The sequence below is a fragment of the Hyperolius riggenbachi genome, chromosome 2 (assembly GCF_040937935.1).
Source record: "Hyperolius riggenbachi isolate aHypRig1 chromosome 2, aHypRig1.pri, whole genome shotgun sequence".
NCBI lineage: Eukaryota > Metazoa > Chordata > Amphibia > Anura > Hyperoliidae > Hyperolius > Hyperolius riggenbachi.
Genome location: NC_090647.1, coordinates 467,248,579 through 467,264,877, shown reverse-complemented (window position 1 = coordinate 467,264,877; position 16,299 = coordinate 467,248,579). Strand labels below are relative to the sequence as shown.

The 16,299-nt window shown below is 44.8% G+C and overlaps 1 protein-coding gene across 1 annotated transcript in view; it reads right to left on the bottom strand.

Moving 5' to 3' along the window:
• The window catches only part of PITPNM3 (PITPNM family member 3), a 913,937-nt gene extending 898,030 nt beyond the window's left edge, over window positions 1-15,907 (bottom strand). The window contains exon 1 of the mRNA XM_068270198.1: window positions 15,788-15,907. Within this exon, the coding sequence (XP_068126299.1) occupies window positions 15,788-15,809 (22 nt within the window). The 5' untranslated portion in view covers window positions 15,810-15,907. The remainder of the gene's footprint in view (window positions 1-15,787) is intronic.
• Window positions 15,908-16,299: the final 392 nt, after the last annotated feature.

Genomic DNA, 16,299 nt, shown 5'->3' with positions numbered 1-16,299 from the left:
CTCTGGGCTCTAGGGATTCGTTTTCTGGTCTCCTAGAGTTCTAGTCACTCCCCCTGAATCCTGTGGAAGAGCAACCAGATGATATTTACACAAATCCATTCTGATCATCATGTTTATCATTAGACATACCAAGGATATACACATTATGGCGCCTCTCTATCTGCTCTCTGTATCTTCCTGGATGAGCCTGAGGTCTAATATGACCACTTACTTTTGTACATTTTAATCATCCTAAAGTGGTATAACACTCAAAATTAAATGTTTGCTCTAAAACAGCAAAAAATTAATAAAAACATAAAACATCGTGCCTAATGTCATTTTAAGGCATATTTACACTTCTATAAAGTGATACCCTTGCTGATTGCAGGACAAAAGATCAGATTGTTTTGTAAATAAGTTCTGTGCAAACAAAAAGAGAAAGTTCTCTGCTTTCCTCCTAAATACAGCTGAATATTTTCTGCATCGTTTACAGATCTTAGGACCTTAAACCACAATTTGATATTTTTCTGTATGGCAACGGCAATCTTATCAATTAGCTTTTACGTGAAGTAGAGATTTCAGTATTAACTTCTCCATTAGCTTCAAAAACATTTCTATTTTTTCTTATTAGTCTTATGCTTTAGACTGTGCTTTCTTAACCAGAGTTCCCTGGAAGCCCAGGGTTCCTTGCGGACTTTGAAGGGGTTTCTTGGCATTTAGCCCTCTGGTGACAGCGGCCTCAGCTGGCAGGGTGAGAAAACTTCAAAATTACCTCTCTGGCTCCTGTGTCCTCGTCACTCAATTCTAATGTTAAAGTTTTTAAAAAGTTAACCCCCCCCCCCCATAGCTAACCTTAACCCTCCTACCCCCCCCCCCCCCCCCCCCCCCCCCCCCAATTGACCTCTCACACAATGCAAAATTAAAAACAAAACAAACAAAAACAAAAAACACAGCTAACCTTAAAAGTGGAGCCAAACTCTTGCACAGGACAGAAGGAAAACATAGAGAAATGCACCCTGTATGTATTTAGAGAGTTTAGGCTGTCTAATTCCGACTCATTTGTGTCTAATCTAAAGTTGTAATTTGATCCTCTCCTCACATGACTGCCTATGGCAAATAAGCAGATGAGCCCTTTTGAAAGCACAGGCTGTAAACAATATGTCTGCTTCCATGAATCAGGAAGTAGAAATTGTGAAGATTTATTTTAGGATTTGTATCGGCTGTAACAAAGAAATGTTTTTTGTTTAAAGGTTATTATGCTGTTGTGTATCTTTTAGAGCAGAGAGGAGGTCTGAGTTCAGGTCCATCTTAAACCTTCCCCCCTCCCCCGACAGATAACCTTAACCGTCACTACATTAAAAAACTAAAACAAAATGCAAACACTTTAATTTTTGGGTGCCGCAATATGGCAGCACCCAAACTTCTGCCAGTGGCAGGCGCCGAAATGTCCTGCTTCCAAATAAAGTAAACACTTGCAGTGATTAACAGTCTTATAACGTACAACCAGAAGCCATTGCGCTATTACCAATTCAACAGCAAGACGGATACATTCAGAGCAGTAAGAACTCTGAACTACATTTTCTTAACAAAAATTACCTGGTAACATGAACATCTTAACTGAGGAGATTTGTTGTAACAAACAAACAAAAAAACTAAGCGTACTATCTTAACGCGAATCTATGCTGCAGTGATTAGGGTCTGATTGCTGGTCTGAAACATGTTAGCTGTATTCCTGTGTCTTGCTGAGCTTTAAGTAAAGAATCGGTTTACTGAGTCTGCTGAGCTGTGGGACAATTTCTTCGTTTGTACTAAGGTTTGGTGAGAAACTGAGTTTCCTGCACCATCGGTTCTGTTTAAAAGGATTACATTTAGGCCTTATTCCCACAAAAATAGCACACAAAAAAAGCAATGAAAAATGCATAATTATTTATTTTTCAATGTGCAAATGTCTAAATGATTAATTTTCAGTGCAAATGTCCACAGCTGCATACGACTGTGGAAAACGCATCTGTTTTTGCCCACAGAGAATAATCCCTTAGCGCTTTAACTTTACATACTGGTCTGAATTATGTTATGCAGTGTCCTTCCAAACAATATAATTAGGCAGTGTCTCCTTACACCACACAATGAAGCAGAGTGCCACCCCAAACAGAATTATGCAATGTGCCACTTCAAATGCCATAATTATGCAGTGTGCCCTCATCCCACAACAAACTTAGGGCAGAATGTCCCCACAAACAACATAAAAAGGCAGACTCCGTAGATATGTAGAGAAAAAAAAGAAAACACAGAGAGGTCCGTGAGCCCAATCTGGCGCAATATTGTTAAGTCACCAGGATAATTAAATTATATAACAAGTAATATACTCACAAAGGAAGGTTGCTGTATGAGGCAACCACTCGTCTGCGCATGTGGGGAGATTACCGCCCCCGCTTGGCCTTTGGTGGTCTTAGTTAACTCCAAAATAGGGATTTTTTGGACTACGGATGACCGTAGTCCTATTCCCCCTATACTAAGGTTTTTTGCTAAGTGACAAAGAGACTGGAGGCGCCCGCTGGTAAAAATATTTGATAATTATATATATTGCTCTATATGGTAGTATCCCAATAGTAATATAGACAATGTCCTACCTTAGATGTCTCTTATTCTAGACAAAAGTAGTTGTAGTTCAAGGTAAAAAAGTCAAACGTTTTTATTTGCATTCGACAACGCATTTCTCGGCTGAAGCCACTTCTTCAGGTCAATAATGTGCCTGATATGTGCAAAGTCAGTTCAGGGCACCAAAGGATTGCTAATGTGTAGCGGCGCTCAGTTAACTGAAGTAGTCTGCCGGGGGACACAATCAGCGTGCGTAGACTACAATTACTTTTGTCTAGAATAAGAGACATCTAAAAGGTAGGACATTGTCCATATTACTATTGGGATACTACCATATAGAGCAATATATATAATTATCATATATTTTTACCAACAGCCTGAAATGTAATTAGACAGTGTTCGCACCCAAACAAGATAATTAACCAGTACATATTTCCCACCCCAAATAACATAATTATGCAAGAATGTAAAGGACCACTCCAGCGAAAAAAAGTAAACAGTTAAAATCTGACAGAACCGACAGGTTTTGGACTGGTCCATTCCCTCATGGGGGATTCTAAGGGGTTTCTTTGTTTTTCTTTCAAAAGCATTTCCTGAACAGCAGTTGCTAAGACTGATGTTAGGGAAGCTGTCTGGTATCTTACTATTTTGGAAAGCTAGACTTCACAACTGCCGTTTAGGTAATGCTTTTAAAAACAAAAAAATCTGAGCATCCCCACGAGGAGATGGACTGGTCCAAAACCAGTTGGTTCTGTCAGATTTTAACTGCTTACTTTTTTTCACTTGAGTTGTCCTTTTAATAGGTCATGTAGGAGTAACTGGAAATTACAGAAAAAGAAAAGATGTTCTATTTTTCCTGATGTGCTCCCAGCAGCAGAGCCATCAGCTCAGACTGTGCCATGTGTGGGGTGTGAAGAGTGAACTCAGGCTGACAGGACAGACATCCAGGGGCACAATGAGCGACAGAGAGAGACATGCGGTCACACTGAGTGACAGGTACATAGAGCAGCATCAACTGAAAGCAGACAGCATCCACAGCGGAAAAACCTCATTACCTAGCCACTTGTTGTCAGGACAGGACAGAGAAGCTTTATGGCAATATATTACAGTCTCCTCTAGGATTCCGATGGGTAAAATATCACATACAGCATATGAAATTTCCAGCAGCGGAAGGTAAATTGGTTTAGGGTTTACAAGCTAAATGTCTCTTATCTCCATAAAAAAAGACTCAAGCAAAAAAAGCCAATTTCAATGGAAATGGGATACAGCTAGAAAAAAAAAATCAGTATAACCAAATTATTGCAAGAAAAACGCTAGCTTTTGAAAATGAATGTTGAACAAACATAAAAGGCTATCTGTTCCAGTATATGCAGGCTATTTACAGGCATAGGCCTGTTTCTCCTAACAATAAACCACTACAGAGCTGTAATACAAATACAGTATCAGTCCATTACAAACACCACCTTACCATTTCAATTTCAGATTTATACTTTCAAAACTGAATGTAATCACAAACTGAACTTCATTTTGGGCCTGGAATCCATGCATCTAGCGATATTGTAGACTGATCGACCATCTGATTGTATAATTTATTTGGATAAAAAGCGGTGCCACAACAAGCATGACCAATCGATGATGCGAACGGTTTCACGTCAAAATCGGTTGAATGTGACCCAAAATCCGTTGTATGTATCGATCAAGCAAGCTGGAAAATCGCTGTTCGTCTTGGTTGATCGGATGCGGTTGGGTAATGGCATGCGATATTGCGCCAACCAACAAACACAACAGCCCACCAACCGTTATGTGGAATTCTCGTCCCAGAGGATTCTGGGAGAACTGGGGCCATATGCAATTCACTTTTTCTCCTCCGTTTTCTCCCAGGTGATAATTTTTCATTCTCTCTTTAAAATAATTTTTCAGCACTTCGCAACTGAAAAAGTACCAAAAGTAGTAGAAAAAGTACTGTGTCAGAATTATTCTGATTATTTTTTACTTGCTGGGGGTTTAGAATGCATTTTATTGACAAGTGTGAAAATATCAACTTGGAGAAAACTTGGGAGAAAAAGTGAATTGCATATGGGCCCAGGTGTTTCTGCTCACTTTGAAAAACATGATAAACATTCTGCAGTTATTCACCTTGCCAGTAGTAAAGATAAAGACATATTTTACAATGGGCAAACACTGACTAAATAATTTATAAAACTATTTATAAACTAATATTGTAAAAATAAATAAATATATTAATCATTAAGTTACATTGAGTAAGGTTTCTTTTAGAAGGATATAAAACACAAACATAAGTTCTTGAATTTTGGTTAATTGTGTCCCCTAAAAGGCCTTGAGTCTTGATAAGCTACAGTATCTCCACTGCCCTTGTTACTGAGACACTAACTGGCAGTGATTCCCAGGCCGGATTTATCGCTGCACCTATAATTTTCCTATTAAATTATACAGGTTAATTACTGAGCACTGTTTTTTTTCTACCAGAGCCACTGGCACACGAGCAACTATCCTTTATTGTTCCATATTTGGCGCAGATAGGAGGCAGCTATAGAGTTCAGATAGAAAAGGATGAAACGTCACATTGCACATTTATCAAACCCAAGTTCCTGCGGTATTCACTGATTAAACTTTATAAGGATTACAAATAGTCTGGAAGATCAAAGAGTCTTTTCTTCAGTTCTGTTCAAGGATTGAGGAATAAAAACCAATGGCTTAAAAAGTCTTCGAAAAGAAGAACGCAAACTCAATGAGGCTTTTCAAAGGAAAATTAGACAAAAGGTATCCTTTCAACAAGAAGGGTAATTTGGGCGCCAGAAGCGATCGTGAAATGAGGTGCCACCATTGCCATGAATGTAAATGTGTGGCTACGGTGCACCGAGTGCTTAATTAGGGTACCACAGGGTGAGTCACACTATAGCTGAACACCGGTTATGACGCAATGGGGGTGCAGGAGGGCTTTACAGGTGCTAACATTGTGAACATAAATGTGAACGGCTCACCAAGGGTTAAAAAATACTTACATTAATCGAGCATTAAAAATGCTGCCAAAATCTGGTGGGGGGGGGGGGGGGGAGACTTAGGGTTAAGCACCACCCGGACGGGGGTGGGGCTTAGGGTTAGGCACCACCAGGGAAGGGTTCTGTATAAGGTTAGGGAGAGGTTAGGTTATAGTTAGGTTGTACAATTATCGGTAAATTTACTGACAATGTAATACCACAATTAAATTGTTACTTACCGTTTTTGTTATTGTTATTTAACATTGCACTTAAATTGTTATTTACCATTATTGTTAGTAATATTGTTATTTAACGTCGCGCCTAAATTAGCTTGCGACTTTTTCAAATGTAGGCGCGTGGGAAGCCTATACAGTATTGAGAGGTTTCACTCTTCACAGGTAAGTATCTGCTTTTAGAACTGAGATTCACCACAGGTACAGTGTAAGACTTGTATTACACACGTCATGTATTCTATTTATTATTTAAAAAACTGAGCTGTAAGGAGCACCATCAGGGTATTCCTACCTACCACATACACACACACACACACACACCACACACACATACAAATGCTTCCAGCTGTACACATTTCTCTCAGGTTTACACAACCACAGCAACCCCGGCGTAGGACTGCTGCCTCTATAATACAAAGTGCATCAGCCTTTGAAAAGTAATAATATCTTTGCCTGTAGGTACACTTTATTTGAATGTTGCTTTCTCAACCACTTGATGCCTTGAGGTAAAAAAAGAGAATACTACAGGTATAGGAAACCAGAAGGATCTCATGTTACATTCAGCATGCATAAGACCTGTCATCAACAAGACCTTTTTTTAAACAAGGCAGATTCATTAAAATAAATAAATAAATAAATAAACCAAGATTTACATGTACAAAACCCAGCATTGCTACAGGTTCCTGACTCAATAATAAACTGAAGTGGATACTGAATGTAAAATCTGCATTTCAACTTAATGGAAAAAAAAACCTACCATGCAGCCCTTTATTCTTTCAAAAAAGCTCAGAATAAATCACAAACCTGAACAAAAGCTCTTCAGTTGATGTTTAAAGGGAAAATCCACAATCTTGATGTTTAGTTCAGCTCCTGCATATTGTGAGAGTTAAAGGGAACCTGAAGGTGGCTGCCATAATTATTTCCTTTTAAACAATACCAGTTGACCTGACGGTCCTGCTGATCTTTCTGGCATCGGTAGTTGTCTGAACCACACACAAGAAACATGCATGCAGCTCATCTGGTCAGACTTCAGTCAGAGCTTTCTGATTAGTGTTGGGCGAACAGTGTTCGCCACTGTTCGGGTTCTGCAGAACATCACCCTGTTCGGGTGATGTTCGAGTTCGGGCCCGAACACCCTGACGGTGCTCGGCCAAAACCGTTCGGCCCATATGGCCGAACTAAGAGCGCATGGCCCGAACGTTCCCCGAACGTTTCGCGGCTAGCGCTGTGATTGGCCGAACGGGGTCACGTGGTTCGGACTCCGAACGCGCTCTGATTGGCCGAACTGTCACGTGGTTCGGGTAAATAAATACCCGAACCACGTCATATCTCCGCCATTTGTCCTGTGGGTTTAGCTTTGGGTAGCAGGCAGGGTAGTTCCCCCCCAGTCATTGTGTGTCGCTGCTGGGAATAGTAGTACACCGCTCGCTCAGCATTCTGTTTACTGCCACTCTGTGTACCTCGCTCAGCCACACTATATAGCATTCTGTTTACTGCCACTCTGTGTCTGCTGGGAATAGTAGTACACCGCTTGCACAGCCACACTATATAGCATTCTGTTTACTGCCACTCTGTGTACTCGCTCAGCACACTATATAGCATTCTGTTTACTGCCACTCTGTGTCTGCTGGGAATAGTGGTACACCGCTCGCTCAGCCACACTATATAGCATTCTGTTCACTGTTCTGTGTCTGCTTGGAATAGTGGTACACCGCTCGTTCAGCCACACTATATAGCATTCTGTGTACTGTTCTGTGTCTGCTGGGAACAGTAGTACACCGCTCGTTCAGCCACACTATATAGCATTCTGTGTACTGTTCTGTGTCTGCTGGGAACAGTAGTACACCGCTCGCTCAGCCACACTATATAGCATTCTGTTCACTGTTCTGTGTTCTGCTGGGAATAGTGGTACACCGCTCGCTCAGCCACACTATATAGCATTCTGTTCACTGTTCTGTGTCTGCTGGGAATAGTGGTACACCGCTCGCTCAGCCACACTATATAGCATTCTGTTTACTGTTCTGTGTCTGCTGGGAATAGTGGTACACCGCTCGCTCATCCACACTATATAGCATTCTGTTCACTGTTCTGTGTCTGCTGGGAATAGTGGTACACCGCTCGCTCAGCCACACTATATAGCATTCTGTTCACTGTTCTGTGTCTGCTGGGAATAGTGGTACACCGCTCGCTCAGCCACACTATATAGCATTCTGTTTACTGCCACTCTGTGTACCTCGCTCAGCACACTATATAGCATTGCGTACTCTGCCAGTCAGTGTGTATATTGCTGGGATCAGTAATACTCCACTCACCGTCAACCACTATATGAGCTCAACATGAGTTCCCCAGAGACCTCCGCTGTGAGCATCACTCCCAACAACTGCACAGCCAACGCCCCACGCAAGCTATAACATCCACCCCAGCAGCCAGTGGTCAGCAGCAGCCCTCCCCGGAGGAGAACGTTGTGTCCATCAGTCCGTCGCCAGAGCGATTAATGAGGGCTGCCATTGAGGAGATGATGGGGCCTGATGTGGAGGAGGAGGTCTGGCTCAGGCCAGCATCCCAAGTTAATGTTGAGGACATGAGGGGTCTGTGTCTGGGGATGTTGGGGTGGCAGAGGTGGTGGGTGGGTCAGACTCAGGAGAAGAGTTGTATGATGAGGATGATGATCGGGACCATCTGTATGTGCCTCAGAGTCCGACCCCGGAAAACATGTTGTACGTGTGTTTAGGTACTAAAATCTGCGTTCCCTCCCAGTAGTGTTGGGCGAACAGTGTTTGCCACTGTTCGGGTTCTGCAGAACATCACCCTGTTCGGGGTGACTATATAGCAGACTATATAGCATTGTGTTTAATGCCACTCTGTGTACACGGCTCAGCCACACTATATAGCATTGTGTTTACTTCCACTCTGTGTCTGCTGGGAACAGTAGTACACCGCTCACCCGCCACTGTATAGCATTGTGCTCTGTGTCACTGCTGACAATAGTGGTACACCGCTCACCCACCACTGTATAGCATTTCTGTACTGCCACTGTACTGCTGCCAGTCAGCGTGTACTTTAAGGATAAGTGAAATGAGGAAGAAATCCGGTGAAAGAGGGAGGGGCAAGGGAAGAGGTGTTTCCCCTGACGGTTCACGTACAGGCCACAGGGGAGCACCCAAGAAAACCCACTCAATACTGCCCATGTTGTCCAGGACAACAACCCTCACAGATCCAAAAGAACAGGACCAGATAATTACTTGGATGACCTCTCAAGCGTCCAGCAGTGGGTTAAGCAGCACCAGCACATCACGCACGAGGTCCGAGTCCTCAGCCAGTTAAAGTCTGGGCTTTCTTTGAAGACTGCACTGAGGATGTTACCATGGCGATTTGCAAGGTGTGCAAGACCCGCCTGAGCAGGGGGAAAAGTATTAACAACCTCTCCACCACCAGCATGAGCCGCCACATTCTATCCAAACATCCCACTCTGTGGGCAAACGCGGCAGGACAGGGTACCACCAGCAACACTGCCTCCCTTGGGTTCACCAGACTCACCACCAGACCCGCCTCAGCAGCAGCAGTAGCCCAGCCATTGCGTGGTTCACAACATTCACAAACATCAGACGATGCTGACACTGTCACTTTCCGGACTAGTGCTCTTGAGGTCTCCCAGTGTTCATCAAACCATCAAACACAACAACCAACAGCCCTTCGGTGTGCAGCGCTACGGTTGAGTTGTCTGTTTCTGAGATGTTTGAGCACAAGAGGAAATTGCCAGCAAATGACCCCCGGGCCGTGGCAGTAACAGCCAGCCAGCATAGCCAAGCTTCTGGCCTGCGAAATGCTGCCATATCGAGTGGTGGAGACAAACAGCTTCAAGGGCATGATGTCAGTGGCCATCCCACGTTACGTGGTTCCCAGCCGCTACCACTTTGCGCGCTCTGCAGTGCCTGAGTTGCATGAGCACGTGGTCAGCTAAATAACCCGAAGCTTGAAGAATGCCGTTGCCTGCAAGGTTCACCTCACCACTGACACCTGGACGAGTGCGTTCGGCCAGGGTCGATACATCTCCCTTACCGCGCACTGGGTGAACCTTGTGGAGCCTGGCAGCGATTCCTCACCTGCTACGGCGCGGGTGTTGCCCACGCCGCAAACAGCTGGATAACAACAGCAGCACCTACCTCTCTGACTCCTTCTCCTCCAACGCATCTCAAAGCTGTACCTCATCCGGAAATGCTAACCCAGCACCAGCAGCAGTAGGATCGTGGAAGCAGTGCAGCACAGCTGTTGGCATGCGTCAGCAAGCGTTGCTGAAGCTGATCTGCCTTGGGGATAAGCAGCACACAGGGGAGGAAATTTGGAGGGGAATAAAGGAACAGACGGATTTGTGGCTGGCACCGCTGGACCTGAAACCGGGCATGAAGCTAGACACCTGGCACGAACTGGCAATGTACGCAATAGAGGTGCTGGCTTGCCCGGCAGCCAGCGTTATGTCGGAACGCTGTTTCAGTGCTGCCGGAGGCATCATCACAGATCGGCGTATCCGCCTCTCCACAGAAAATGCAGACCGTCTGACTCAAATTAAAATGAATCAATCCTGGATTGGAAACGACTACGCAACACTCCTGGACCCCAACCAAGTAACATGACCGATGAACATCTGGGATGGTTTAGCGTTTCCGGTCCCTGTTTATTGAACCTCTCATCTGTATTACATTTATGACTGCATGGCGGCAAAAAGCATTGCTGCTATATCCGCACGCTTTTTGTCCTCATGCAAGGCCTGGGTTGTTGTGTCTCACAAAGCGTGGCCTTCTCCTCCTGCGCCTCCTCCTGTTCCATCACGTGTGCTGCTGCTGCTGCTGCTGCTGGGTTAGCGTTGCCGCGTGGTCCCTGTTTATTGAACCTCTTATCTTTATTACATTTATGACTACATGGCGGTACAAAGCATGCTATCCGCACGCTTTTTGTCCTCATGCAAGGCCTGGGTTGTTGTGTCTCACAAAGCGTGGCCTTCTCCTCCTGCGCCTCCTCCTGTTCCATCACGTGTGCTGCTGCTGGGTTAGCGTTGCCGCGTGGTCCCTGTTTATTGAACCACTTATCTTTATTACATTTATGACTGCATGGTGGTACAAAGCATGCTATCCGCACGCTTCTTGTCCTCATGCAAGGCCTGGGTTGTTGTGTCTCAAAGCGTGGCCTTCTCCTCCTGCGCCACCCTCCTCCTGTTCCATCACGTGTGCTGCTGCTGGGTTAGCATTACCGGTCCCTTTTCCTGGAACCTCTTATATGTATTACATTTATGACTGCATGCCGACAAAAAGCATGTTACCTGTGCAAAGAAAACAGACATTTCCCGCATTTAAAAGACAGTTTTCCCTTTGAAACTTTAAAATCGATTTTCTCAAAAACTATAAGCTCTTTTTGCTAAATTTTTTTTTCCTCTTGTACCCACTCCCAAGGTGCACATACCCTGTAAATTTGGGGTATGTAGCATATAAGGAGGCTTTACAAAGCACAAAAGTTCGGGTCCCCATTGACTTCCATTATGTTCGGAGTTCGGGTCGAACACCCGAACATCGCGGCCATGTTCGGCCTGTTCGGCCCGAACCCGAACATCTAGATGTTCGCCCAACACTACTTCTGATCTGCATGCTTGTTCATTGTCTATGGCTCAAAGTATTACCGGCAGACGATGAGCAGGACAGCCAGACAATTTGCATTGTTTAAAAGGAAATACAAGTGCCAGCCTTGTCTTCTCTCATGTCAGGTGTGCTTCAACAGCAAACATTATTTTAGCTTGATTACTGGATTTCTATTTTTCAAACAAAACACAATGCTTACAACATTTAAGCAGAAGTGCTGTAGATCTAACAACAGAAATACAAGGTTTCATTTTTTTAAATTCCAATCCAGGCAAAATTCCATTTATATCATTCAAAAGTCTATAAAGCACAGTAATCAAATCCAACATTAGCAGGTTCTGTAAGCTTGTCTTCGGTTTTTCTCGACTAAGTATCATTATAGGACACATCCGAGAACTGTAAAAAAAATTTTTTAAAAAATCCACTTACCTGGGGCTTCCTCCAGCCCCTGCCAGCCGTCCTGTGCCCTCACCGCAGCTCCTTGCCGGAGTCCCACCGGCGCAAGATGTCCACTGCGCCTGCGCGAGCGGCTCTCAGAGTCGCGCTGACGTCATCCATACTGTACTACGCCTGCGCAGTAATGTACGGATGATGTCAGTGCGACTCAGTGAGCTACATGGTGAAGCGCAAGCGGATGCCGACCTGGCGAGGTCGGCATCTGCACCGGAGGGGACCGGGAGCCATGGGAGCTGTGGTGAGGACACAGGACGGCTGCAAGGGGCTGGAGGAAGCCTGAGGTAAGTGGATATTTTATTTTCATTGTGCTCTGACCTTCCCTTTAAGCTGCATAAACTGAGACAGTTGCAAATGGACGATATGACTTTCGTCCAGCGACATTATCTGATTTGTTTGACATGAGCTAATCAAGGCACTTATACACTGATTGAGAACAACCACTTTGTCACTAAGGCAGGGGTCACACTTGAGCAAATCCACTGTGTTTTGCCGCATACAAAAAACGCATGCAGAATCGCATATAATGATAGTCTATGGTGCCTAGGTGTTTTCTGGAGGCATATGGGATTCCACATTGCAATAAAAAAAAGATGCAATCTGCAATACTTTTCTGCACAACGCGTGATTTTACATTGAAACGAATGGCTACTTAAAAAAAAATATGCTAACATGCTTTGGAAAGCGCCCTATTTTGCGGCAAAACGCTTGCAGGAAATCGTCTGCGATTCCCGCAGATGCAAGTGTGAACCCTCCTTTAGTGCTGCAAATACACCAGCAAGACAGCTGTTCCGAAATTACATTTTTGCTTTAAATCTTTTAATCAAGTAGTTAAATAATACAGAAAGATGCACATTATGCACTGAAGTACACCTTATCCCCAATCCTGTCTGCAGAACACTAAGCCTTTATCCAACCACACGTTATTTGGATACCATGCTTGCTACATGCTGAGAAGAGACCAATGACATTATCTCAGAATGATGGTGTATGGTGTGATACTCAACCACTTTCCTGCATAGGAAGATCTGCTGTATGAAAACTATGCCCAGATTCTTCAGCAAATCACCCACTTGTTACAAGTTATAGAGCATTGCCCTGCAGATCCTAAAACATATTCAATGCTATTTTCAGTGCAGAACAGGGAAATGTAACAGATATAATTTGTGAATTAACATTGACATAGTCCTACTGGTTACGTAAGGGATAGATAGATAGATAGATAGATAGATAGATAGATAGATAGATAGATAGATAGATAGATAGATAGATAGGTTGCCTGAGCTAGAATTTGAGCTAGACCCCATCTTCTATTTAAAGCTAGCCTTTAAAAGATACTTTTTTTGCTTCAGTGCTAAAACAAGCAAAATGACTGCCATCTACCCAATTTAAAGCACGTCGGAACACAAACGGATCCGTGCTGCCCTTTTGCAGCAAACGTTTTTGATCCGTTTGCGTTTTTGTTTTTTCCTCCCCCAAAAAATGGATGGCTGAGGGGGTAGCAGCCAGGATTCCAATAGGTGTCCCCCAGGTAGTCCGAGGGGGTAGCAGCCAGGACAGGGGGTAGCGGGCACAGTGGCAGTGGAGGAGTGTGCGATCATTTTGGATTAAATGGATTCGTTGCGGGTATACTGAGCGGGTGTCAGTGTGTTACATGGATGAAAAAAAACGTATGCTCAATGTTAAAATGTGAACTGTTTGAAACTGAAAACGGATCAGTTTTTACTGGATCAGTCTTTGATCTGTGCAGTGTTAGCTGATCGTAGGGAGAGATGTGATGATAACAGTGAAAGTAATGAACCCAGATGTACACCGCTCAACACTGTACATACAGATGATAAACTCAACCATGAAAAAACTGATACATGGAACTAATCAGTTCAGTCATACATTTTTCATCCATGATCCTCCATTCCGTTAGCGTGCAATCATTGCTCCGGAATTATAGAAGCCCCCCCCCAAAAAACAACTTGTGGTCCTGTTCGACCGGAATGTGCCAAACGGATCCATTCAATCAGAGCAATGTGAACAGATCCTATTGAATAACAAAGGATCAGTTAAAGTGTACCAGATAGAATTAATATTAAAACGCTTAGAGCAGTGCGCTTTCTCCGGCAGAGAATAGTACTGAGCAGACGCAGTACTATTCTCTGCCGGAGAGAGTGCACCGCACTTGCGCAGACTGGACGTGGCTGGCCGAAGTTATGGGACCCCAGTACCAGTGATACACAAGACTGAGGATGGCAGCGTATCTGTGCGGATGGGGATGGAGAAAGCCCCAGGTATGTAAAAATCTTTTAATATTAATTCTCTCTTGTTTTCTTTAAGTTCCACTAAATGGACTATTGTTAATGCCAGCGTGACCTGGACCTTATTCCTCCCATTTCATCTACCCTTTAAGTTTAACTTTAAAAGGACCCTGAGCACTCACTAAAATTGAAATAGTGACTTACCTGGGGCTTCCTCCAGGTCCCCCGAGGTCCTCCTGGCTCCTCTCCCGGTTCTGCCGGCGGCTCCGTTATGGGCCGACTTCTGCCTGAAGTCGCCAGGGCTACTTTCCGCTTTCTCAGTTTGCGTCATCATGCCGGCCAGCGTGGGAGTCCTGTGCATGCGCGGTTCAATATTAGAGAACCACGCATGTGCAGGACTCTCACGCTGACCGGCATGATGACGCGTAGTCGGCCAGTGCAATGTCGGGAATTGAGGAAGCGTGAAGCAGCCCTGACAACTTCAGGCAGAAGTCATCCCATAACGGAGCAGCCGACCGGGAGAGGAGCCAGGAAGGCGCTGGGGGACCTTGTGGCCTACGTGGGCTGGAGGAAACCCCAGGTAAGTCACTATTCCATTTTTAGAGAGTGCTCAGAGTCCCTTTAAAGGAATTCTAAAGTCAGGAAGAAAAAAAAGCAGTTTCATTTACCTGGGGCCTCTTGCACCCCCCTACAGTCATCCTGTGCCCACACTGTCCTTCTGCGACCCTCCAGCCAGCAGCGGCATCCCCCTGAAAGCTTGGCGGCCATACGCCTCCTTATGCACTGCAGCGTTCTGAGCATGCGCAGTACAGGAAAACCACTACTGCGCATGCACAGAATGCTGGGTGCACATGGCTCGGGCCGCGCATGCTCAGGAGTCTCCATCTGGCCACAACCAGTCAGCTTTCAAGGGGGCACAGCTGCTTGCTGGAGGGTCGCAGGAGGATGGCGAGGGCACAGGATGCGAGGGACCCCAAGTAAGTGAAACTGCTTTTTTATGTTGGCTTAAGTATCCCTCTAAATACATTCTAAAACAGATCATACAGGTCACAACAAAACAAATCCTGTTGCATAACAGTTGATACGAACAAAAAATTCTCATCATCATTATACGATCACAAAACGTCAATGATCCTCTGGTGACCCATAAGTGAGGACTTCAGAAGCACAACACAAAGAGATACTGCTGAAAAGATGGAAGGTAGAAAAGCCACAATCTTCTTTTCCTCCAGATCATCCTTCCTGAGCCTCTCTCCTCTCACTTTGCTGAACTGCAGCCACCCTGAGCTCTGCAGAGCGAGGAAGTGCACAAACCAGGTGGGACCAGAGAGCTAATCTGCCAATCAACAGCAACAGGCTCGTGTTCCACATTCCAACACATTAGTTCAATTCCTCTCGCATCCCGTGACTTTGCTTCCCTGCTACCAGCAGCAGCCTCAGAGGTGACAGGCAAGTGAATGGGATTCATGAGTGCAGCTCACTGCAAGCAGGGGGGGAACTCCATGCTGATGTCACCCCAGAGGTTAAACTGCAGTTTATGTGTCTGCTGTCTCAGGCAGTGACCACCCCCCTGTCACATCTGATAGCCTAAAACTGCCACCCCTGCCCCTGTCCTCCAGGCAGCAGCACTGAAGCTGGGGGTGACTCACCTGTATGAGGAGCCCGAGCCATTGGCGTCCCCAGTCTCTGCTATGCCAGGCTTGCCAGTGTCTGCAGGTTCCCGGGCTGCTGAGTATTCCTTTCCTGCTGCTGATCTCTGCTTGAGGTTTCATAGCAGTGGAAGCTGCTATGTGCTTTATTCTAATCCTCCCCCTTTCCTTATTCGTGCGCGGACATTTATTTAGCACGGCTGCCTCTAGTGGCTCTGAACAGACTGAAAATACCTCTCAGGCTGTATGACTGTAAACTAGACATGTACACAGACATGTCAACTGGCTTTCTGTTATCCTCTCGCCATCCCAGGCAGTGTATCTCTATAGAGCTGCATAGCTCCCGGTTTTGGAGGGATAGTCCCTCTTTGGGAGCTCTGTCCCTCTTTCCTCCTCATTTGTCCCTTTTTCAGGACTTTGTCCCTATATATATATATATATATATATATATATATATATATATATATATCTACTAAAAAAATGTGTTTGAATGACTCTAAACTTTATTCCCA